This window comes from Labrus mixtus, chromosome 21 (genome assembly GCF_963584025.1).
Source record: "Labrus mixtus chromosome 21, fLabMix1.1, whole genome shotgun sequence".
NCBI classification, from domain to species: domain Eukaryota; kingdom Metazoa; phylum Chordata; class Actinopteri; order Labriformes; family Labridae; genus Labrus; species Labrus mixtus.
In genome coordinates this window covers 12,814,365-12,839,016 of record NC_083632.1, presented here as the reverse complement: position 1 = coordinate 12,839,016, position 24,652 = coordinate 12,814,365, and the positions used below count along the sequence as shown (strand labels likewise).

General features: G+C 39.1%; 2 protein-coding genes across 7 annotated transcripts in view; one reads left to right on the top strand and one right to left on the bottom strand.

The window, feature by feature from the left end:
• zgc:56095 (Ferritin, lower subunit-like) overlaps positions 1-24,652 on the top strand; it is a 137,929-nt gene that overhangs the window by 40,466 nt on the left and 72,811 nt on the right. The window lies entirely within an intron of this gene.
• LOC132955595 (potassium voltage-gated channel subfamily C member 1-like) overlaps positions 1-24,652 on the bottom strand; it is a 49,435-nt gene that overhangs the window by 5,751 nt on the left and 19,032 nt on the right. For 2 of the 6 annotated variants that reach the window (XM_061028505.1, XM_061028506.1), the window contains exons 3-4: positions 15,153-16,134; positions 13,833-14,027 (exon numbers count right to left, since the gene is read on the bottom strand). In XM_061028505.1, coding sequence (XP_060884488.1) covers positions 13,833-14,027; positions 15,153-16,134 — 1,177 coding nt within the window. Of the gene's footprint in view, positions 1-1,695; positions 5,902-8,792; positions 8,837-11,489; positions 12,027-12,731; positions 12,861-13,832; positions 14,028-15,152; positions 16,135-24,652 lie in introns of those variants that run through there. The other 4 variants (XM_061028502.1, XM_061028503.1, XM_061028504.1 and 1 more) reach the window with 4 other exon arrangements.

The window sequence follows — 24,652 nt, the reverse complement described above, 5'->3', positions numbered from 1 at the left end:
GGCAATATGCAGGCGTTAGCTTGTTATTCACTGATGTGTTTGTAAGTACATGTGTATATGTATGTGTGAGAACACATAGTCATTGAAGGATGTACATTTCATGAAAAACAAGTTTGACAGATGGACACAGAAAAACACAATCAATGCTTTTCATACTCAAAAGAGGAATTCTCATTTTAGTAAAATAAAACATTGGACTGACACTGTTTCAGGAAGCTTCAACATAATAAGCTATACATCGTGCAGACACGTGCTCGTTCAAGAATACATTTGCCAACAACAGTAGCTAAAGCATTTGAAATTAATGCACACTGTTGTGGCAAACCATTTTGTTTTTCATCACGTGAAGGCATAATGTATTATTTACTTGGGAAATGTAACACTTGTGTTCTGGTCTCACCAGCAAACATCAATCCAACAGAAACATTATCCTTTGTTGCAGCCAAGTTAGTTCTTCCCATTTGCCCCTTCTCACGGCTTCCTCTGTCAATATCCATGTTATAGTTGAAGCTTTCTCCAGAGAAAAGCAAGACAGTTCATATTTTCTGAAGACAACTTATATTGTAAATGTTAGGGAATATAAGGCCTTATTACATCCTACATGGGTCTGTGGTTTACATTATGAATCTCAACAGCCCAGAAAGAATATTTTCATTGAATTGAAATAGTATTTTGAGGTAATAAGTTGTATAGAACACACTGTACATGTCTTATTATTTAAATCTTGCAAGGAGTCACAAGACCTTCTCCAATTGTCAAATGTTACATCTGTATAATTCCTAAATTCTGAAATAACAAGTTTGAAGTGTTATTCTAATTACCATATAACCACATGAGAAATTAAAATTTTAAAATTTGGTCTTGAACAAGCAAAGCAATGGCAATAACACTGGCAAGAACATATATCTATATAATATAGAACAGGGTCTGCTGAGCCTCATGGTGTCCTCCTTGGACCAATTTTTGTATGAAATGTCTCTGACATTATTTATCTCTTTCATGCATTGCTATCACTCAGATCACTGTCATAGTGGAGCTGAGGGGTTTTTAAGACTTATGATGTACAGGCAGTGTGTGCCCATTATGACAATAACTAATCAGACCGATTTGGTTTTTTGTACCAGGCTGTAAACATGTTAATTTCTAAAGTATAAACAGGCTTTTTTGGCCCTGGTGTGTATGTGACTTCCAGTGCTCCTGGAGCCAGCCTCAAGCGCACTTGACAAACTGCAGGATTTTGCACTTAATTTATCAAGACCGGAGGTTGCGGCTTGGAAAATATTGATTTACCATCTTATTCATGCAAAACCTAATAAGGCACAATAGTACCAGACATAGTTTTACCTGCTATGAATCTCTTCATTGCACAATTCATTGTTCATCAAAGATCAAAAAGCCACTTTCTACCCTCTTTCTCACAAATTATAGGACTGCCAGAAGAAAAACAACATTACATATTCCTATGCTTACATACTTCATATATAGTGGTAAAACAACAGTTGAAATATCTACATTTCATGCACACTTACAATAAATGAAGTCCTGTCCAAATCAGAACAAAGAGTGCACTCTGAAGTTTCCTTGTTTTCAGGATAAAACCATAAACTTTCAATAAACAACATATGGACTAACCCAGCTCTGGAAGAAATGTTTTTATGAAACCTGCCCAACACTCACAAAGTATGCATAGATATATTCATTTCATATGACTTTAATGTATTCACATGTGTAGATACAGTTATGTACATTTTCAATATTACCTACCGACCTATTAAGCATTGCTTGAAAGGTTTAGCTAGTTAAATCTAGCTAGTTTACATGAACTCCTAAACTGACTTCAGAGCCTAGAGGGGCCTCATAGAGGCACTTACAACATCTGCCTGTTTTCTTAACTTAAACAATGTTCACATCAGAATATCCTGGGTGATTTACATTTGCTACAACAATGTGTACGACCCTTGAAACTCAGAAATACAGTTGTGACATTCTTCAGATGAATCTTGATAAAAAAAACAAAGCAAATCTGAAATAAAAGCATCTATAACCATAAAGGCCTCTGTCCGTTTATGGCGCTTTTTGTGCTGGCAGTGCTCACGACCTTAGTTTCAGAGTGCTTCTCGCCTACGCTTATTGTTTCTAGGTTAGAAACTTCCACTTCTAACCCCTGTAGTGACCTTTAGGTCTGTTTTAAAAAGCTCTTCATGCTTAATACTGGCCTTTATTCAAAGAAAAATTAAAAACAATGTAAAGGAATCCTGTCCCGGACCTAGACCTGTAAAACGTACCACGGAAAAGGTGAGTCAGATTAGATTTTCCTCTGCCTTTGTTGTTTAAAAAGCTGCTACCAGATGTCCCGCCCCTTCTTGATTTTGATTGGTTGGTGAGAAAAAAGTTACTTTAGTGAGCATGTAAGTAAAAAAACAGGTGACGCCTAGGGTGTTAAAATCTCTGCACTACATTGGTTATCTACTGAAAAGGGGCGCTGCCAGCACAATAAGCAAGTCTATGGACACAGGCCCTAAATCTTTAAATCTTCAAGTTCAAGTGGTGGCATGTGAGTTTATGTTATTGTTCTCATCCACGATCGATCAGTTGTAACATTAAAGAAAAACATTCAATTGCAGATATGCAAAATGTTTGGATCTATTCCTTGTCTGTAACACAAAATGTACATTCTATAAAAAGTGACATACCATTATAATTCAAGTATCAGCAAACTGACATCCACATTGTGGAGTCATTTTAGTATTATACAGTATGCGTGTGCGCTTAAAATGTTTGATGCAGTTTAGTGCGCAGAGAGAAGTGATGCGAGTATGAATGACTAATCAAAATCCAAAGTTTGTTGATGTTGACCGAGAGTAGCTATAAGGGTTTAAACCAGGCCAATCAATGCTCGTTATTATTTGCTTTTCTCCTAGCATGCTCATGAAACATATGTAAGTTATATCTATTTAAAAAACACTAGTATCCCAGAGTAACCCTGCCTTCCCTAAATTCAGATTGACTTCATACATTAAAGAGCTGCTGTCAACATTTTTTTGGAGTCACTGGAGATACAAAGCTCTGCATGCTGTTTCAAATACTTTAAGACAACACCAAATTATTCTAACTTTTGACATCATAATGTGAAATGTAAGAATATTTAATATAACCACAACTATTAACAACTTTTTTTTGAATGCGGGATGGCTTTCAAAACCCAGCGTTAGTTGAATTGTTGCAAGCATCACGTCTTGCAGTGACTGTATGGTAGAATCAGTCCTTAATCAGACATTTGAACCTCTGCAAACTTCTGTGGATAACAGATTCAAGCAAACATCCAAGTGATGCCATAACTTTCATCTTCGTATACTGCATATCTAAGTTCTCCAACGTGAGGAATCTGGAAGCACATTGATTCTTTTCGACAAAATGGAACGAGGACAATAGATCATGACAGTGGCAATATCAGGACCTGACTTTTTCTTTTTTAAACAGCTGTGGAAATCTCCTTCCATTCACCTTGTTTGTTCCAAAGCACATTTGTCTGTGTGATTTCAGTCCTATTACATTTCCCCCTGTTAATAAACTCAAGGACAGTTAAATACAACACTGTATCTTTTGGACATATCTTATTTTAGACAATCAGTGCGGTAAAGAAAATGATTCCTTACAATGAAATACACTTTACCAATACAAGTGAAGAAAACGTACAAATATTACAAAACTAAAAAAATCAAAATGGCAGCCATAATAAAAAAAACAACTCTGTTTAACGACCAGTAAGACCACATAGACTTGAAACAAAACAAGACATATGGCTCATGTCATTGCTTAACATATTCACACTCTGGACTAAATCAACAATAGAAAATAAGACTGCCTTATAGTTCTGTGCATTTTTAAGATTAAAAATAGATCTGGATATTTACATATGTATGAACGCAGCATGTTTCCCAGCATTCAAACAATATTGCATGTTTATTGCATATGTGAATGTGGCTTCATATATATATATTTTATTTTGCGAAACATTTTGGACATAAGACCTACTTTCGTGGGAGGACGACAATCTGATTAGGATGATAAAAATGTTATTTGCCAAACACAAATTAAAAAGGAGTTATGGAAGTGGATGATAGACTATCTTTAATTCTAAACATGATTGCAATTTGTTGAGATGGAAATGAACAAAAATCTCAAAATTATTAAAAGCGAAGAAGAAGCGAAACAGATATTTAGTAAAGTTGGACATTATTTGTAAGAGACGTGTTTGATTGGTCGGTCTCGTTAATTTCATGAATTCATACTTTGTAATGTCCTCTGTGTCTTATTCCCACATGCAAAACTTTCAAGGTTAGTACATTAACAATGACTATAAGTAAAGTGCTTGTATGTGTTTTCACTGTACAGTTAACTTTGTTGTCATTCATATATAACTTTATAGTTCTATCTGTTATAATCACTTTCTACATACAATTTCTTTCAAAAATTCAAAGCCTGTAAGTAGATATTTGACTATACATTTCCTGATTAGCATTTTTTTAAAACCTCAAGTCAGTAGTTTTCTATTGTCACATAGAAAGGATTAACTGAAGATGTGGACGCCAAATTGAGCCAACAATGGAGTTATCATTTAGCTAGCCAGGCAGCTCTACCTGTGAGGTCTTCAACTGCCCTAAAAGCACCTAATAGACGAGAACACAAAAGTGCATTTCGCTAAATGGTTACGATGTGTAATGGTGGAGCTCGTGAACCACAGTCATTGGTATAATCTGTTGGCTAAGACCGGAAGTAAACAGCATATCTGCACTAGCTTGGCTACCTCCATTAATCAAATGACCCTCATTATGATCCACAGCCTGCATATTGATCTGGAAAGAACTACATTTTAAGTAGTTAAACAAACTACTTTTGAATCTTTAAGCATCAAAAGGAAACATGTTATCTCTTACCATGATTTTTAAGATATTGTTTAAGACGATCAGGATACTTGAGAGGAATGTCTTAGACAACATGTTTGGGAAACCCCAAGTTATGTTTATGTTTGATCTTAATTAAAATGTGATGAAACAGAATACAAAAAATTCAAATGTCAGTCTGTACTACTTTCCAATTTCAGTTGAGCTTAGTTTTTTTTTTTCAACTTCTGACCTCACTAAGCTTTACACTGAAGACTTAAAGAGACTTAAACACTGAGACTTAAAGAAGCTAAGTAGTTTTTTGTTTTAAGACAGAGAGATACCAAACTTCTACTTTATACATCCATTATTCGTAAAAGACAGGAAGTAGAAACCTATTCAACAACAATATAATCTAAAAATGTATTTTTGTCTTTGGCTACATGAACTGAAGTATCTTGAGTTACGGTCGTTTCTCTGGACAGTGTGTTGAGCTTGGTTTTGTTTGGTCCAGAACATTTCAAAATGGATGGCTATCACACTAAAGTTTGAAAAAGGATCAGTTTCGTTTTGTTCTTTTTTTAACCTCGGATATCATTTACTAACAATCCAAATGTTTTTTTTTTTACATTTATTCTAATAACTTAAAATAAAAGTGTTTCTAATTTTTAACCCCTTCAGCTAACCCGCATGCATTATTACACAATTAGATTGCCAAGAAGAGAGGTCGCTCCTTCCAGGTTCAACTTCATTTTTGTGTTATTGCTTTTGCACATTGTAAGATCCAAATGGAGGCTTCATCGCAATCAGTCCGTAGCTAATCCTCTGCATTTCTTATCATCCAGTAATTAACATCCTTTCTGCTACAAAATGGAGGGGATGGGGGACCGACAGCGATGGAGAGGTCCTGGGGTCTCATAGTTTTCAAAGGGTGGGCTAGTGATAGGAGCAAGCCGTAGTGAGGACCCCGCCATCCCTGATATGTTATTGAGACTGCGAGATTTATCATAGCCTGTCGCTTTAGGTAGATCATTTAAAAAAAAAAGTGTGTTATGTTTCAAACAATTATATTGTTTTTTTATTGATTATATGAAATTATGTTATTGTGCAAATAAAATATAAAGAAAACATAGATGAAATGTTTGGGTATGTTATCCAATATTTCCATATTTAGTTGGTTTGTTATAAATGTACATGAATATGATTTCAAAGTTCAAAACAGAAATAAAAATAAAATGAAGGAGAAGAAATAGAAAATGTGTAAATAAATCATATTGACATATAAAGAACAGACAAAGACAGACACAGACAGGACAGACAAGACAAAACAAGAAAATGAGAGTTATGATGTGTTTTTTTTTTCACAACAGAAAAGCATTAGATTCATAAATATTCAAATGTTTGACTTTATAGAAGGCCCATTGAATAAAGCACCCGAAATTGTATGATCGTTATACATCATGTGTAATTCTCAGATGCTTTAGACAACTATCTGGCCAATAGTTTACAGTATCACAAGAACACAGAGGAGTAAATATTCAGATACACTGTAGGCGTTGACCACATGAAGTTCTAGGAAATACAGGTTAGAATTAAACCAGCAGGGGAGTGATGGTGTATTATTGTCTTAGATTAAGGTTCAGAAACAAGTGTTTAATTTTGTTTCCTGGAAACTTCAGATGGCCAGCACAAAAATATCAATCCTGCAACACCTAAAAGCACTTCCTAACCCCCGGTAATCGCATCCTGTAGTAATCTGTTTATTCTGGTTTACAGTGGGAAATGACACAAGGCAAGACAACATTATTTATTGAAAACATCCACCAGTGCAAGTGGAGTGACTTTGAATCAGAATTCGTAGTTCTTGCACAGTGTGGAGGTTGTTCAAAAAATAAAAAATTTGAAGAAGAAATTAACAACACCTTTGTGTCCTTTCCTGCTGTACTTTGGGTGTATAACATAGCATGCAGACATTGAATTCCCCCTGTAGCAGCCACATAGAAGGTAGTGCTGTGCTGGTCGAGTGTTGTTATCAGGTGAAGTGGACAACACCATTGGTAGGTAGTCTTTTATCTGCCCTAACAATGGCTAACTGACATGTAATGGGTGGAGTTTAAACGTTTTATTAAAAACTTTATTAGCTGACATTTTATCTCCCAGATTATTCTCTAAAACTGTAATTTAAGAGTCTTTGGAAAAATACTCTGCTATATTTTTTATGTCAAACTCCAACCACCTTAAAGCCAGTCAGACGGAAAAAAAAAAAAAGAAACTTCCATTGTGTCACCCTTTGTGCCTTCCTGCTAAAATGGGAAAACACGCCAATTCTTCAGCTCTCTGGATTACAAACCATTTGAGCCAACAATGAATAAAAGTTGTTTTGTATTCTGACTGGCTCAGGCACATTAGTCAGACGGCAACTCAGTAAAATATTGATGAAGCATTTTTACTGGGTTGTTAAGGCCGTATGCCACTCAAAGATTTCTGGGAAGCTGTCCGACCAATCTGAGGAGCCGCTTTATTTTCAATTTCAGGTCTAAAAGTATTTGTTCCTAACACCCAAATGTATCTGGACAAAGTGTCAGGTCCACTAATTATCAGCTTCAATTGATGTTTGCTGAATCACAGTTGTGGGCCAACAACAGGAGGGACGAGCAAACTTTTTTTTATCTTCAGGACTACAACAACCCTTACCACTGAGTGCAGACAATTTTTTTTAATTTTTTGGTTGAACCCTTCACCGGAGCTCATTGAGCAACTTGTTTAATTTAAGATTCCATTCAATCGCACACCGTTTTCTGAGACTGTCACTGCCACATGAAGTTTCTGCTGAGGCTATAGCTGAACATTGTGCTGCTGATGATTCACACTAGCATTAGCACTAACTCATTCATAATGATGTATCATTAAAAAAAAAAAAAAAAAGATAAAGTTCTTATTCAGAATTCCTCAGATCAAGATTCTGCTTAGCTCAAAATGTGGATTTGTAATATAATCATCTCAAAGTCTTAGAGGTCTGGAGCTTTGATGCTGTAGATAGCTTTAAAGTCGTAATGCTGTTGATTAAAATAGACAACGAAAGAAGGTCAATTAATTTTAGTGTAGTAAAACATGTGCTGCTACATTATGTTCAATAAAATATAATTTATTTTATATTAATTTAACTGTAACAATAATTTCCAAACAGTTTATATAAGAGAGCTCTTTATCCAAATCATGTTTTTAGGTTAAATATAAAGCAACGGTTTAATGCTTGTGGCACCTTTGATTGACTGATGTATGCACTACCGATTTGAAGTATGCAAGAGGGTCTACATTTAAAAGACAAGCTTTTTATGCTACTGAGAAATTCCATTGGATCTATGCTTGGTGAAGAGCAAAAATCAGCACGCAGCTCACAGGGATGAGGAGAATTCAATACTACCAATAAGTCACCATGTCAACTTTTATTTTTTGCGACCAAACAAACTATATAGAGCATGTTTGCAGTATTTAATTCTCGAGATGTTTTGGTCTGAAGTCAGAGGTTTAAGATGCTTGTCAAGTGTGATATGAATACACATGGATAAGAGAAGAAAATCTGTTGAGTGGATGAAGGTGAAGTTGGTTGGAAAATATTAAAAACTGGGCAGTAAAATGGACCTGATATACAAAGTATTGCTGACAAGGAGAGGTTTCAGAAATGGCAATAAAACTGCTGATAAAGCTAATCATGTCTCAGCCCCTGCAGTCTGTCACGCTCTGCTAGCTAGCTCCTCTCTGTGCTAAGTACTGTATTTACAACATCAACAGGGGCTTGGTGCACTGGGACTGTCTATCAGGGGAACTGGTAAGTCTGGCTGTCACTGTATTCAGTGATGACATAATTCCTGTCCAAAGTCACACTTAATTTACACTACCGAGGGAGTTAGTACCTACCTACAGTCAGACTTTAGATACACTGCAGTGGCGGCCTGGGAATGGGATGAAGAATGAGTGTTAATCACAGGAGGACAAGGATGTGGAGAGGGAGGACACAGAGACACTCAGAGAGGAAAGACAGCAAATATTCTGACCAGCTTTTACCTATGATGATGTTAAGTTAAACAGATTGAAGACAAATTAATAGACTTGATCATTCATGCAGAAGGCAGAGAACATACTTGACTGCCTCTATTACTTAATGCACATATGCTTTCTGATTTCATGAGCGCGTGCTCGCCTGCGGTGGATGCACACAATGCGTCGACTGTTCAGATGCTATTCTCGGCATGGCCACATACTGTATCATTCATGGGATCAATTGCCAGTTGAGAGATGGATGGTATGCAGTTACCTATGATGCAATGTATTGGTCACATTATGAGAATTTCTGAAGCCTGAATGTGTCCATACATATCGTACACTACTTTGGATGTCTTCGGGGGAAACTAAATGACATGCAGCTGTATCCTCTTGTTAGCTGTATATAGGTCATACATAACTATTTACAGCTAACAAGAGGATGTCGGTACATACAGTTATAATTAAAGCTCACCGCCAATTAATCTTTATGTTTATATAAACCTCTCATACGTAAATAAATATTGATCATATGTGCATAAGCAAAGATATAAGTATGCATTCTTTCTTTTCGAAGGTAAAACTCTGGCTCAGACAAAAGAATATTTGCAGAGTATTGTGATGTGGCAATACAAATATGGATGTTTATGACCACAAGTGTATAAAGACACCAAGGACACTGACAAGTGTTAGCACATCAAACACAGGTTTTTTTGGGGGGGAAATTTATTTGCACAGGAAAGCTATAAGGATTTAAATTTGGAGTAAGAATGTTTTCTTGGATAAATAACTTTGCAAAAGAACCAGCATGGATAAGGACGTTGTTGTGGCCAGAAAGTGAACATTAGAAAATGCAATCCAACATTTAGTCGACTAACTATCATAGTTGATATCGCAAATATTATTTTTAACTCTTAAATAAGGTGAGAAGTGTAACAGCTTGTTAATTATTAGACATATACACACAGCCTAATCTGTATAGGCTTCATTAAACCTCACTATTGCAATACAAAAATTCTGTCTTTTATGAGGGAAGGAAATACTATCTGTATCTTTGGAGAGAAAAAATGTATTAGTTTTAATATTTTGTGGTTGGTTACATTTGTGAATGAATAATGTACAGTTTGTCCCCATTGTGTTGTTAATTGATTTCATTGTTTTGTGGCCATCTCTTTGATAATTTCAATTAATAAAGGGCAGACAGGAGGTGATGGGAAAACACAGGAAGAACACAGAGGAGGTCAAAACCTCAAACAACAAAACACAGTGGTACAAAACACAAAAAGAGACCGTTAACACAGACAACACCAACCAATGTTGATTTAAAAAAATAACAACTTAATACTACATTTAAAAAAATCAAAAAACATCACTTAAAAGCCTTGAAATCAAAGTTACTTAAAACACCGAAAAAGCACTAAAAGATAGACACACTATTTTAGAACCACAAGACAAATTAACCACAAAAAAAACAAAAGGGAAAAAAAACAATTGTTAAAATACAACGAGGAACAGAAAGGAGAGAAGGATTGAGGAGCATTAGAGACAGAGAGGGAAAGATGGAAACAAAGGAGACCCTTGAAAGAGGTCCAGAGGAGTGATTTGGAGTGGGCAATCAAAGGGTTGATTGACCATTTGACCTCAGTGAGACATGCATATTGCATTGGGCGCTTAAGAAGTTAAATGGCCGACAGTCAAAGAGAATAAACTGAGAAGCTAAAAAAAAAAAAGAATTCTGCAAAGACATCTTAAAGCGCAGTTCTACAAAATAAATCACAACTGAAGCAGACAAAAAAAGAGTTTTAGACAGCAGGACAATCCCTCTTTAAAAACAGGAAGGAGACTCTTTCCCTGCTGACAAAGCTTTAACGCCCTTTCTTGGTTGAGAACAGATTTTTAGCTGATTGTTAAAACTGTAAATTAGTATAGGTAGACTGTTTATTTAAACAGTGCGAGTTGTGTACTACACACATCAAGTACAATTTATTTTTTCCAGCACACAAGACTCAACATCTTAATCCAAGCTGACTAAGAGACAAAAAACATTATTGACCCATTAGCTAAATACAACTATTACTCACCAGCGTACAGCTTTACTGTAAGAAGCGCAAACTCTGAAGCGTCAGCACTTTGAATGGACTCCAGATTCGCTTTAAAGAGGGATTTTTCTTGCACTTAAATTGCCGTTCATACACAAGAACAGCTAGAACTGAAGCGATGTCGTGGACATCAGAGTGAAGGACTTGGAGAGCTCGAGGCTTGCTTACCTTAGACATCATGTAGCCACTTTCAATCAAATATGTCATTGCGGTTTGTCTGTCTACTTAGTAAGTGTTTCAGTCACCGAGTGCAGCCTGTAATCCTTTTTTGATTTCTATCCAGGTCTCCACAGTACAACACAACAACAGTTCGTGAACTTTGAACTACACTTGGAACTGAAAGCACAGATTTGTGGTCTAGGGAGTAGTATTTCGGACACATTACACGCTTACAACACTTTATTGTGAAAGCAAATACTGCGCAATGTTAGTTTGTTCACAAAGATGGAGCAACATGTTGCAACACAGCAGTTTAAAATGATTGCTTGTTTTCAGCGTGGCATGTTTCAAGAGGTACTATCCCTTGACCCAAGTGGCTCTGCTGACCCCAGAGACCTTTGGCATCATAGCACTGCTTGTTTTGCAATTATGTGAAGGTTTAGAGGTTCGCAAATTTATTTGAAACAAACTTGGTATATGTTCATGTAAATATGCAGTTCTTCAATTGTGTTCTTGCATAGGCGGATTTAGGAACATTTGAAAGTTCAGTTAATCTCTGAACGGTTTGTTCTATGCAAAAGTACATAAACATACTTGGTATGTATATAAATCACTAAAAAGGAGTATTTTTGCTTTCTCAATTGCAGTGTGTGCTTTTGTTTGCCAAGGTGGAGGTCTGTGGGGTAGGGAGCAACACAAATAAACACCGTAGAAGGGAGAAACAAAATTAAGCAACACACGACAGCACAAACACAACACTCAGACGGCTTTGAGAGGACAGAGACACAGTGTATAACACGTAAGAATGAAAAAGCCCACATACACACGCGTGATATGACACAACCTGAAGAGAGAGACAACAACAACAACACAGAGGCACATCAGACAACAACGTGACCCACTGTTCCCGTTCAGTCTTCTTCAGTGTTTCAGTTTTTATTGGTTATTGACACAGGACACGACAACTGGGTTATTTTCAGTGCTGCTGCTGGATGTGCACATGGGCACACCCACATTAAAGTGCTTGTGAATGTATGCAAGTCTTAAGCTCTTTCAGAAACACACAGATTAGTGCACACTGCTTATTGTGGCCATTATTGAGTTCACATACTAAAAACCATTTTTGTGCTGATAGGAGGTTGTTGAGGTAAGGTTTCACTAGTTTGGTCAATGTGATGAGCCCTGAAATGCCACCTAACCTTCAATATTCAGATTCAAGCACTACCTAACTTCACTGAAACTTCTTGCATGAATCACTTAATGCCAGGCTTCAAAGTAAAAGCACACTTTCCTCACTTTCAGACACAGAGAAGACTTCTCACAGGTGACCCTTTCATTGAACATGTAGACACAACACTGTGGACATGGTGGTATATCTGTGATTTGAAATCATGCAGTTGTCTGTGTTGAACTTGGTGTTGCACTAGTGTTGTGTAGTTTGTGCAAGACATGCTATTTCATAGAGAGCTTGGTCAAAATGTCTGTGTGGTTTTAGGAGAAAGTTAACTAGGCTATGGGTTCCTTTGAATTTAACTTTGGTCAGTGTTACCTCTGGTCTATGGTTTGATCCAGGAGGAGGTGGAGTTTGCATTGAGGTCCTGCTGTAACAGAGACCCTTCCATCTTAAACCAATCCTCAGTCAGAGGGGAGTCTGGGCTGGGTGCCAGGGCTGCTGCCTCTAGTTTGTTGTCAACAAGGGGGGTGTTGAAAGTTTGGAGGGAGTGTAAGGGAGTGTTTTGGTGCAGGTTGGCAGCAGTGGTGGTGGTGATGGTTGAATTTGCAGTAGTAAATGAAAAAAAGGTGTTAGGATTTCATGAGCACAAAGATAATGCACATTGGGCAATAAAAAAAAGGATGTGGGGAAAGTTATGGGGAAGCACAAAAGGAAGAAGGAAGAAGGTTAAATGAGGGCATGAGTTTCGAGAAGGGTTAGAGGAGGAAGGGTTCAAGGAGGGGAAATGCGTGGGAGGTAGGGCGTGAAAGACATCAAAATGGTGAGAAAGGGAAAGGGAAGGGAGGGCAAAAAAAAAAAAAAAAAAGGACGAGATCGAGGCAGGAGAGAGAGAGAAACAGAAGTGACAAGAAGTAAATTAATGCATGGTCAACTGTCTGAGTCCAGAGACAGAGAAAGACAGATCGTTTATGAGCATGAATGATTGTGACATTATGGGACACAACTAAATTCAAAGACGATGTTATAAGATGGGAGAGAAAGAGACAGAGAGAGAGAGAGAGACAGAGAAAAAAGAGTAGAGGGACAGAACATCTTATGAACAGAGGAAATAAAATATGATACCAAGCATTGATGGAAACACAGACAACATGAATGTGAAGAGGTGGAAACAAATTGAGCAGAGCAGAAGAGCTAAATTTGTTGTAACAGTGAATGAATAATGTTTGTGTGTATGTGTACTTACGATCTAAAGTTGGATCCTTCAATCTGTAGACAAGGCTTCTGAAATCAGTCTTATGTGTGCTTTTTCATCCAACCCACCTTTCCTTGATGTTTGAATATGATTACATAAAGAGCCTATGTGTACCTATCTGGACCTATATAATCTGCATGTTAACAATATGTTTCGCCTGGCATCTTACTGTGTTTACACAAGTTGTTCATGTTCATGTATCCGTCTCCCGGTGTGATACGTACCTTTCCGCACATTCCCATCTGTGGCACGGAATTCCCTGGTGTTGAGCAGGAAGCAGGCGCGGTCCTGCTGGTAGCGTTCCCGAGTAGTCCCTCGACCAATCGGGCTCCTCTCGTCCGGGCTCAGCACCTGGTCAATGGTGGGGCAGTCCTCGTTAGCCAGCGCAGCCGAGGCTGCATCACCGTTCTGTTTGGAATCTGGAGGGAGGGAAGGGGGGAAACCAAGGGGAAAAGACGTAGAGGAGAATTTAAAAAGAAAAACATGGAGAGGAAAAACGTACATGTCTTAATGAAAAGGTTTATTACTTTATTTGATATAGTATAACAGTGAATAGGATTGATATTTTAAAATGATGGTCTGATATTTCAAAACAGAACCTAAGATCACAACTAAACTCAATACTAAATCTCAAAGACTATGGTGTAATCGATTCATTCCTTTCCAACAATTTTGAATTCAGAAAATATATCAAGTCTTTTGTCTCAGCATTTAAAATGTTCACATTTGATGGCCTTTGTCTTTTTTTGCTTCACTTTAAACTGATTTGTTTGCTCTTACATTAGATATATTAATCATATCATATTTAACAGGCATACAAGTTAATTTTTTTATTCAATAATGTTCATTCATCAATGACTGGAAAAGACGGCTGTTGGGGTCATCAACACCTTCAATTAGGCATAATGTTGAAATATGTTACCAAGCGCCTGTTGTTCTGTGTTGTCTTACAGCATGTGGTGATGATTTTGCAAAGCAGACTTAGAGCCAGTTGTCAAATAAATTGACTAAAATTTCCTTCTAGAAAAAACAAAAAAAAACACTTTAGCCTTGAAGAGAGCCAACCAGACAGGATGTAAAAGCACTGATGAAACCAATATTTTCTGGCTCACTGATGACTAAGGCATTAAAGCAATGCATTAAAGGTGCATTACTGCTACTTTTGTCTGATGCCTGCTGCTGCTGCTGCATGTAAAGACCAATCAAAAAAGAAAAAAAAAAATGATCGTCTCGTCCAGATCGTTATAATGCTCATGCCAGTGAGAAAATGTGACGTCAGCCCAAAATGAGAAGCATTAGGGCCATTTTAATAGATAATTGAGTTCATTTTCCTTCCGCAGTGTTTGTTTCTCCGCTGACAGATGGGTGCCCTTCAGACAACTCTGGACCTACCAGTTGATCATAAATTACACATGAGTTCTGATGGGCCAGTGATTTCTCCCAAAAAACGAATAAAAAAATGTGACACTTGAATAAATCCAGTTCTTGGTAGTTTTCAAAAGGGACAAATAAAGAGACTAAGCATGAAAAACAGAATCGCTCACCTCTGTTAATCTCTATAATTTCTTCTTGTGCGAGAGGACAGTCACCCGCCATGCCTCCAGAGCCAATCACACCACCTAGGACATTTCCCAAGAGCCTTTGCGGTGATGCAGTAGCCATAGCAAGGGCATCTGGCTTGCAGTAGTTGGGTGACCCTGGTTGTGGTGCTCGAGGGATATGTTTGTTCTTCTTTTTTGGGAGCTTTTGTTTGGCCATGGCCAGAGAGTAGTACATGCCGAAGTTGTTGACAATAACAGGAACTGGCATAGCAATGGTCAGCACACCAGCCAAGGCACACAGCGCACCCACCAGCATCCCTGACCACGTCTCTGGGTACATATCTCCATAACCCAGTGTGGTCATGGTTACGACAGCCCACCAAAAACCGATTGGAATGTTCTTGAAGTTGGTGTGGGCACTGGCAGTTGGGTCGTCTGGGTCTGCTCCGATTCGTTCCGCATAGTAGATCATAGTTGCGAAGATGAGGACACCAAGGGCTAAGAAGATGATCAGCAGGAGGAATTCATTGGTGCTGGCACGAAGGGTGTGGCCAAGGACCCGGAGGCCCACAAAGTGGCGGGTAAGCTTGAAGATTCTGAGAATACGGACAAATCGGACGACGCGGAGGAACCCCAGGACATCCTTGGCAGCTTTGGAGGACAGACCACTTAGGCCGACCTCCAGATAGAAGGGCAGGATGGCCACAAAGTCGATGATGTTGAGGGAACTTTTGAAGAACTCCAACTTGTCAGGGCAGAAGGTGACTCGAAGCAGGACCTCAATGGTGAACCAGATGACGCACACTCCCTCCACATACGTCAACCAGCTGTCGGTTACTACTTCGTACACGATCTCGTCATGTGTCACGTTGCCCACCAAAACGGTCTCTGTTTTGTTGATGATGGTGTTAAAGGCCTCATGTGTCTCCATGCAGAAAGTGGAGATGGAGATGAGGATGAAGAATAGGGAGCCAAATGCCACATACTAGAAGAAGGAAACCAAAGAAAACAAGAGAAGAACACTCAGTAAGACTTCAATCTTAAGCACAGACAGTAGCATTAAAGCATTAAAGGAAAAACTACAGCATTAGGGAAACAGACAAGAAAAAAATAGTGTATGTGTAACATTACTTACACTCTAGCAATAAAAAAAATCATTTCTGAAGTTAATTTTCTCCCCACATCAGGACCAAACAAGTGTTTTAGTTTCTTACCGGTGGGCAAGTCGATTAACTTGAAAGGACTTTGGCACAATTTGACCGTTGTGAACAAAGTCAAAGGATAATCAGACTCATTAGGCCAGATCAAATGGTATGTGACAGTCATAAGTGATTGTAATGAAAGATGAAGCCATAAAAATAGACGTGCTGTCAGTATCTTGTCATATCATGTGCTATCAGGAAATGATGACACAAAGTATTTAAAGGTTCATCAAATTATGAATAGTACCATGAATTTAATATCAAACGGATCAGCTTATTATTTATATCATACCCTGTATTTTTCTTTTAGAATAAACATTATTTTCATTTAGTAATATATTACAATTTATTTATAATGGAAATAAATAAACAGGTCAGGTCCTTTAGGTCTGACTGTCCTCATCCCAGCGGCTGTACAGGTTCGAATCTGACCATGGCCCTTTGCTGCATATCTCTATGCAGTCACAAAATATTGTGACTCAAACCTGTAATGTCCCAGCCATGAGTTTTATTCACTCTGGGAGCATATAAAACTGATCTGATCTAAATAACAAATGGAGAAAAGATGAAAAGAAAAGGAGAGAAAAGTGCTCTGCATTCATATAATTCTTAATCCATAACAGAAAAGGAAAGATTAGTCAAAATGAACACCAACTTTTTCTTTGGTAATCTGCAAGAGCTGATTGCTAAATCCAAGTTGTGAGGATAAGATCAATAATTAACTGATAATCTGCAAGCAATAGCCCAGAAACCCCCCACTTCAGTCTCACAGCTCATTGTCACATGCGCTCACTCACAGTTCTGTGTTATGAGCCTCAAAACACGACTTTGATGAAACTGTCAAAGTGAACTGCAGTCTGTCTGCTAACAGATGTAGACGATGATATCACACTCTCCAAACAAACAGTTGATTAGTGCGAGATATTTTAGTCTCGTTTCCACCAAGCGGCCCGGTTCAGTTTGGTTCGGCAGGAACCCAAAAGAACGGTACCAAAAAAGTAGGACGTTACGGATCCCTTATTTTGGTACCCTTCTGTTTGGGTGCCAAGGGTTCCGATCCTAAAGGGTCCCTTGTTTACTGTGTCCCTGTTCTTCTTGAATGTTTAACTTCATTAATAGCTGCTACACTGTGTTGTGCTGCTATGATGTCACACTATTACATAGCTGACGCGGCTATCTCCATCTGGCTTACACTCCGCTTATTAAATATGGGTACGGTTGGCTGTGGAAACGCAAGCAAGTTTAGGGTTTACCTTACCGAACTGAACCAAACTGTACTGAACCAAACCGGACTGCTTGGTGGAAACGGGGGCTTTAGAAATCTTATATCATAATAAGTAGAAAGCTAGTGCACATTCCATGGCAGACAGAGAATAAAAAAAACCTCCCTCTTAACTAAACTGATGATCCAAGTAAGTTGCAGATTCATTGAGCAGCAGTACTGCTTACCTCATTAATTCATCATTAAATATACTTTGTTTAATATGGACCGAAATAAAATATGAGTTTCCAAAGATTTCCCATGTTGTTTGGGCGCTTTTACCCGCTTGAAGGTATTTTCTAGAAAGAGACTGCGTATTTCAGCACGCCAATACTAAATGTTTTTTTTTTTTTTTTTTAAATCTTTAAAGTTATAGATTTACTTACAAAATTACAGTGGTTAATTGATTAAATGCACAAATTCAAAATCGATCTGCATCCTACCTCTAAAGGATTAGATTTGTCTTAGTTAGCATACAATCAATGTCTATTTTTACGTGCGCAAAAGGACATCAATCATTTTGATGGTTGTCCTTGAGGTGAACTTGAAGTTTACGTCGAACATGTTTGTAATGGTATAAGGCTTCAGCTGCCTTTTTTGACCTACAGACATTTCTTTAAAAACAGTAAGAGCAAAGTCCCTCATTCAAGTTTAAAAACACATTATTTTAAATTGACCCTATACCCTTCCACATCTTAGGAGTGTTGTAATAATGGCCTTTTGTACATGTGGCATCCTCTATTACTACAGTGGGTACATTTCCTTGGCAGAAAGCAGCTAAACAAGCAAAGTTCCACCACAGAGACCTCGGTTGTTTTCTTCTTCATTTTTTTTATCACTCAAAGGCGATTTTATTAACACTGGCCATCTCTATGATCTGTAAGCTTACTGTCTATATTTACCCAAGCTTTTTATTCTACTGTAACCAATTCAATTGTCACTGAATCAATTAGAGTAGCATGATAACTCCAGTGTGTGTGTGTGTGTGTGTGTGCGTGTGTCTTTTTCACAGTCTTCCCCTCCTGCGGTCCATTCCTACAGGGCCTGCAGTGTATTTATAGAAGCAGTATACTTTGTGCTTTATCAAATAAATAATAAAACACAGACATGGCCTGAAGAGCAAAAGAGAAGGGTAATTCATAGTTGAGTGGAGCACGTATATATAAGAAGCCTGAGTGCCCCTCAGCATACTGTGCGTGTCAACGTGCATTTTTTGACGTTAGGCACTTACGCAATATCAAGAGCAATAATGCTTAAAAGAGGCACGCTTATAACGAGGCAAATGGAGGGAAACGGTTTGAGTTATTTTTCTTGAAAGGTCCCGTTTCTCTCTTCCAGCTTTTTCTTTGAATTGGATTTTGGATGAGAGCCTACACATTTTTTCTCTAAGTGCCTCCATGACAGAAAGCAGAAGACTTAAGATGCTGAGCCGCCGTCTTTAGTGAGGAGATTAGCTGATGAGGATTTAGCCGAAGAAGTGACCTTCCAGGAAAGTCAGGGATGCAGTAGAGTCAATATCTAATTAGTAGGACAAAGTTTGTATATTGGGCTCCATTAGTAGTGGAATTAGCAATGATAATGTTAGTATTTCTTACTGTTTTTTTTGGTTTTTTTTTAAGGAAGTTCCTTAAAGAGGCAGGATAAAAAGGGGAGTGGGAAAGGCATTTTGGATCTTTTCTTGAGTATGTCGAGAAAAATGTTTGTCAGGTTTGTTCCAGGTTTTCTGTTTCTCTATCATCTGTCACTCCCACATCCCTCTACCCAACTACCCGCCCACCCTCCCGACCCCACCCTCCACCCGTTCACTCTCTGGCCTTTTTATACCTCTCCTTCGCCATCTCCTCTCTGTACCTCTTTTCTTCTCTGCTGTTTCTCACTAGTCGATGTCTGACCTACTTCTCAGATTGCTGCAGTGCTCTCTCTCACTCTGTATCATGAAAACACTCACACACGCTGAGGGTCTCGTCACCCTCCTACCTCTTCTCGCATACCAGCCCCCACCACCTCTGTCCCGAGGAAGCAGGATAGAACCAGTGAGACCTGTTCAGGATGCTCTCTCATTCGACAACTTAAAAAACCTCAGGTTTACAAATCAGTGCAACAAGGACAGTTTTTCCACTTATGCACTTTTTTTACACCGCTGCTGCTTTTATTCCTTATGACATTAATGGTGTAGGAAATACAGACATGAGACTGAGGAGGTGAGAAACACTGAAAATGAAATGTGTGGATCTATTCTCTAAGTGTGTTTTTAACGCTGCAGTGCCTTTAGACCGGAGAGGTGCTGTTACACATGTACAAAAAACACATACTAGTGTGGTAAATCTGAAAATAGAAGCAAAAGTGGCGTAACATCTTATCTTCTTGCTACACAGGTGGAGACACAGGAGGGGGCGGACAGGTGGGAGGGAGAGCAGACGATGTGGATCCATGTGTAGAGAAGCACAAAGAAAAAAAAAAAGGTGGAAGAAATCCAGAAGAAAGGACAGAGCACGGTAAAGTGAGGGGAGGTGAGGAGAGAACGCCAAAATAGTGAGTCAATTCAAACTCGGATAGACGAAGGCATCCGGGGCCAGGTTTTGCTTGGATAAGCTGAGGCAGCTCGTCGTTCTGGTGATCGTGAAGGGATGTGACTGTGCCATGCAAAGAGGGCTTTCAGGAGGAAGAGGACAGAAAGCACAAAAGAAAACATGGAGCCGGAATAAGAAGAAATGAAAAAGAGGAGAAGAATTCAGGAGATTGAAGGCTAATAGTGAATGACAGGTGTTCGGCATTAGAGTGACTTCTGTTAACCACAGGGACAGAAGGAGTTCTCCGTGTGTGTTTCCTACATGTTAGGAAATGTCAGAATCGTGTTCACAAAACACCAAAATGGATGAGTTTGACTCAAAGCTGCATTCTGAAGGATGTAGTATACATCAAATAACAGCCATCTAAAGACAGTAAACCCTGATTTGAGGCTCCAGAAGTGGTTGCAGGTGATGTGACTAATGAGGTCAGAATTTTAATTTGAAGAGTTGGTGCAATGAACACTTTCCTAAAAATACTGAGCTGACACTTTGAATTCAGCATAAACAAAAATACAGTCAACAAACCAAACGTGTGAGAGCGTAGTATTAGTGTAGAGCTAAATATTCCCTAATGTCCCATGCAGCTGTCCAAGTTTGTTTTCTGCTGCAAGAAAATACCTCACAATAAATGTAGATGCAAGTAATAGAATCAAAGACACAAGTGACAATGGGAGGAGGCAAAAGTCAGCTGTTGTAATATGTAGCTTAAAAATAAAACCACTACTGCTACAGTGTTGATCAGTTCTTATCGAGGCCATTATCTCATTTTTCGCTCAGACATTCCTGAATTAACATACTCCCACACAAAAACAATATTCTCAAGACATGCTCTCTCTTCCTGTCTAGCTGGAACAGCATGAATACGCCAAGAGATTTGTGTTGCAACTGTGAAGCCTCTCCTGATTTGCAGACTCACCTTCTCTCGCTCTCTCTAAATTAAACTTCGGTGTCCGGTGGGAACTCTGCAGGGAAATCTTACACACACAGGAAACAACTCATCGGTATTTAAATCTGAAAACCAGACGCTGAAAGACAAAACCTTTTCTGCAACAACATTGAGGGAGCAGTCTGTTCAGAGGTATTGAAAAGTTCAAATACCATTTTGTCCTTTCCTATACTGGTACCGATATCAGACTTAAGTATTGGCCGATGTCCCTCTGATACTTGTGGGATTAAAAAACATTTTGCTAGAAAACACCCGTTTAAAACTTTGATGAAGAACACCAACCTATTGTTATGATACCGTTACACATACTGATACTAGTTCAGATACTAGTCTGGATACCCATACTGACCACCCTACAGGAGAAACTGGCCAATGAGAGCTGAACCTTTTCAGATCAAACACTGAATTGCGGTTAATATAAACAACTGGTTGTTCACGCTGTAGTTAAAACGCTGCCGCTGATGAAACAAAAGCTCATTCATGGTGTTGGTGAAAGAATGATGCAGTGTTTTAAGATGGCAGAGCACAGTGGATTACACTGTAGATCTGAACATCTAATCAATATTGATCAATCCATCACAGCAGCCGATTAAATATGCAGCAGCATGTCAAGCAGAGATCTGTTGTGTGTGTGTGTGTGTGAGGACAGAGAGAGAAGCACCCCCACTGCGGGATCGCTCATAAAATATACGCAAAGCTATTTGTATGTAACACACACGTGTAGGAGAGTGTGTTTATACTATACTGTATGTGTGTGTATGTGTTGGTGTAAGCGGCAGTCTAAAGCAGTGTGTGTGTGTGTGTGTGTGTGTGTGTGTGTGTGTGTGTGTGTGTGTGTGTGTGTGTGTGTGTGTGTGTGTGTGTGTGTGTGTGTGTGTGTGTGTGTGCGCGCGCGCGCGCGTGCCGTATGGACATGAGTCACCATGTGAGAGAGACAAACAGCTTATGGGCACAGGAGGTGTGTGATCGCAGATAGTGAGTGGTAGCTACATGAGCTGCATTGAGGTGATGGAGAGGGACGAGCGAGGAGACAGATAGAAAGAAAAGAGGTGGAGGAAGATGATAAAAAGGAGGAGTAGCAATCTGTCACTTCACACTTATTTATCTCCTCCGGTGCTTGTCTCTGTTCTCTCCCGTCATCCCTCTCCTCTCTGCATCATGCAGGTATGTATGTGTGTGTTAATGCTCTGAATTTATGGGGGGGTGGGGGGGGCACGACTTTATGTGTTGAATTCCCTCCAGGAAAGCTACCATGTGTGACACCTGCAGCCCCGATGACCTTCAAGGCCGGATAGAGTCTCCCTCGCGCTCTAGACTCTGAAATTAGATTTGGAAAGATCATCAACATAAATTTAAAAGAGCGGGAGTCAGAGACTGAGAGAGGGAGAGGGAGAGACCGTGAAAGGGAGTTGATAGAGAGCAATGACTGTGTTTCGACGGATGAATGAAGTAGAGAGAGCAAAGGAATGAAGGGAAGGGGGATAAAAAAGACGAGCAGAGAAGAGAAGACAATAACTTGGGGGAGGGGAGGGGGGGCGGCTGGGCAATCGAAGAGAGTGAGAGTGCAATAAAGAAGAGATAGAGGTGAAGAACAGGAGGAGGTGCTGGGGGAGCATGAATGTAAGTGGTATAACCGAGAAGAGATTGTCGGAGGTGATATTAGCCCTACAGGCATTTTTGCATGCACGGCGGTGTGCCACGCTCTTCCTTAACGGGACCCTAGTGGCGCTGTGTTTACTGCGGCACCATCCAGAAGAGCTTTATCATTACAGTATTACCACAGCCCTGCTCTGGCTCTCTGTCACCATGACAACCACTGCGTTAGCCTCTGCTTTCAGGCACCAAGGACAGGATTGAGCCAAATGCTGCTCCTACAGCTGGCAAAGAGGGCTGAATGTAGAGAAGAGAGGAGATTGTGATCTTTCAGATTGCTCAATGAAAGAGTCACGTTTGTGAGGTGCAAGCTGAGTGACCTTGACAGGAGAAAATAAAGGATTTGACTCCTTATTAACCGTGCCTTCATTTCATGCACACTGATGGGGATGTTTGATCAGCATTAGTATGAAGAGCGTCATACTCCGTAAGTCGGCGAATGTAGAGTCTCTTTCCCAGAGGGCAAAGCAAATGGGCGACTGCGGCTGCAGAGTCAGCAATGATAAGAAGACATTGAAGGATGATGTGAAATCTGCACATGAATGAGGCATGAAAAATGGACGTTTAAACGATGTGAAATACAGAACGTTCTCCTGAAGGGCAAGCCAAGCAAATGGTTCAGTCTGGCATCGGGTGATTAATCTATTATCTTAGGTGAATGACTGCAGCCATCAGTCAGAGACTTTCAAAGTAGCCCCTTAGCGATCAGCAAGAGTTTAACCTTGGGTGGCTTACAGGAATAGCCTTCACTTGCGCCATCATCATCATCTTGATCATCATCATCATCACCACAATCACTGTCTTCATTACTGTTTTTATGTTCGGAGAAACACTGCAGAGAATTAGAATTCTAAAATATTATAAACCCAGCAGTCAAACAGTCTCAAACAAGACAAAGGGAACGACTGAAATGTCAACAGGGAGAGAGTTCCCTTTAGGCACATGGCGTGTAAAATGGACAGGCAGTAAAACTGAGTGGAGAGGCAGGCAGAGAGAGAGAGAGAGAGAGAGAGAGAGGGGGGGGGGTAGAAAATGTCTTTCAGTTCATTCCAGTGTTACATTTTTTTTCTGTGTTGAATTATGAATTACACTTAGTGGCTTTTAGCCGTTTATGACCCTCAACCTCAAGTCTGCCTCATGTTGGTTTAAGTTGTGCTGGCATGGGCCATAAAATGTGTCCGACTATATTAACCACAGTTACAGTAATCAGACAGTTGTTTTGTGTCAAGTCCACCAACTAAAGCTTGTATCACTTGGAAATAAAATTCAACTCAGCTGCATAACTTTATTAGCTTTGATCGCTAAAAGATGGCGATTAAAGATTGTCACAGGTTATTGATTTCAAACAGCTCCAACAAACATTGTTATTTCCAATGGGAAACATGAATATTTGTATGAAAACAAAGTTTGTCTGTAGTCATGAACCCACCTCTGACTTTATAGTTTCCCCCCCGCACAAAGGAGCGTTTTAGAGTCCTTCAGCTTAAGTTTTTTTGGTTTAGACTTACAGCTCTTGTCAACATCTTTTATAGTCACAGAAGCAGCTGCTTTAAGAGGGGAACAACTCTAATAAGCTTTGAGTAACTTGTTCATTTTTAAATGTCAAAAAGACTAAATCTGTGAATGGCTTGAGGTAATAAAGCCTTAATCACCTAAAAGGCAGATGGTTCCCTCAGGAGATGATGGGGACTGAAGACAAAGCCGTAAATGAGCAGTTTGTTGAACTAACTTAGATCATTTGGACACAAACTCCAAATGAATAGTTACTTTGTTTAATATAAACAGAGTTTCCTTGAACTAATATTAAAGCTGAAAATATGATGAAATATGATGTTTTTGATTTACAGCTTTTGTCTGCCACACTGAATTCA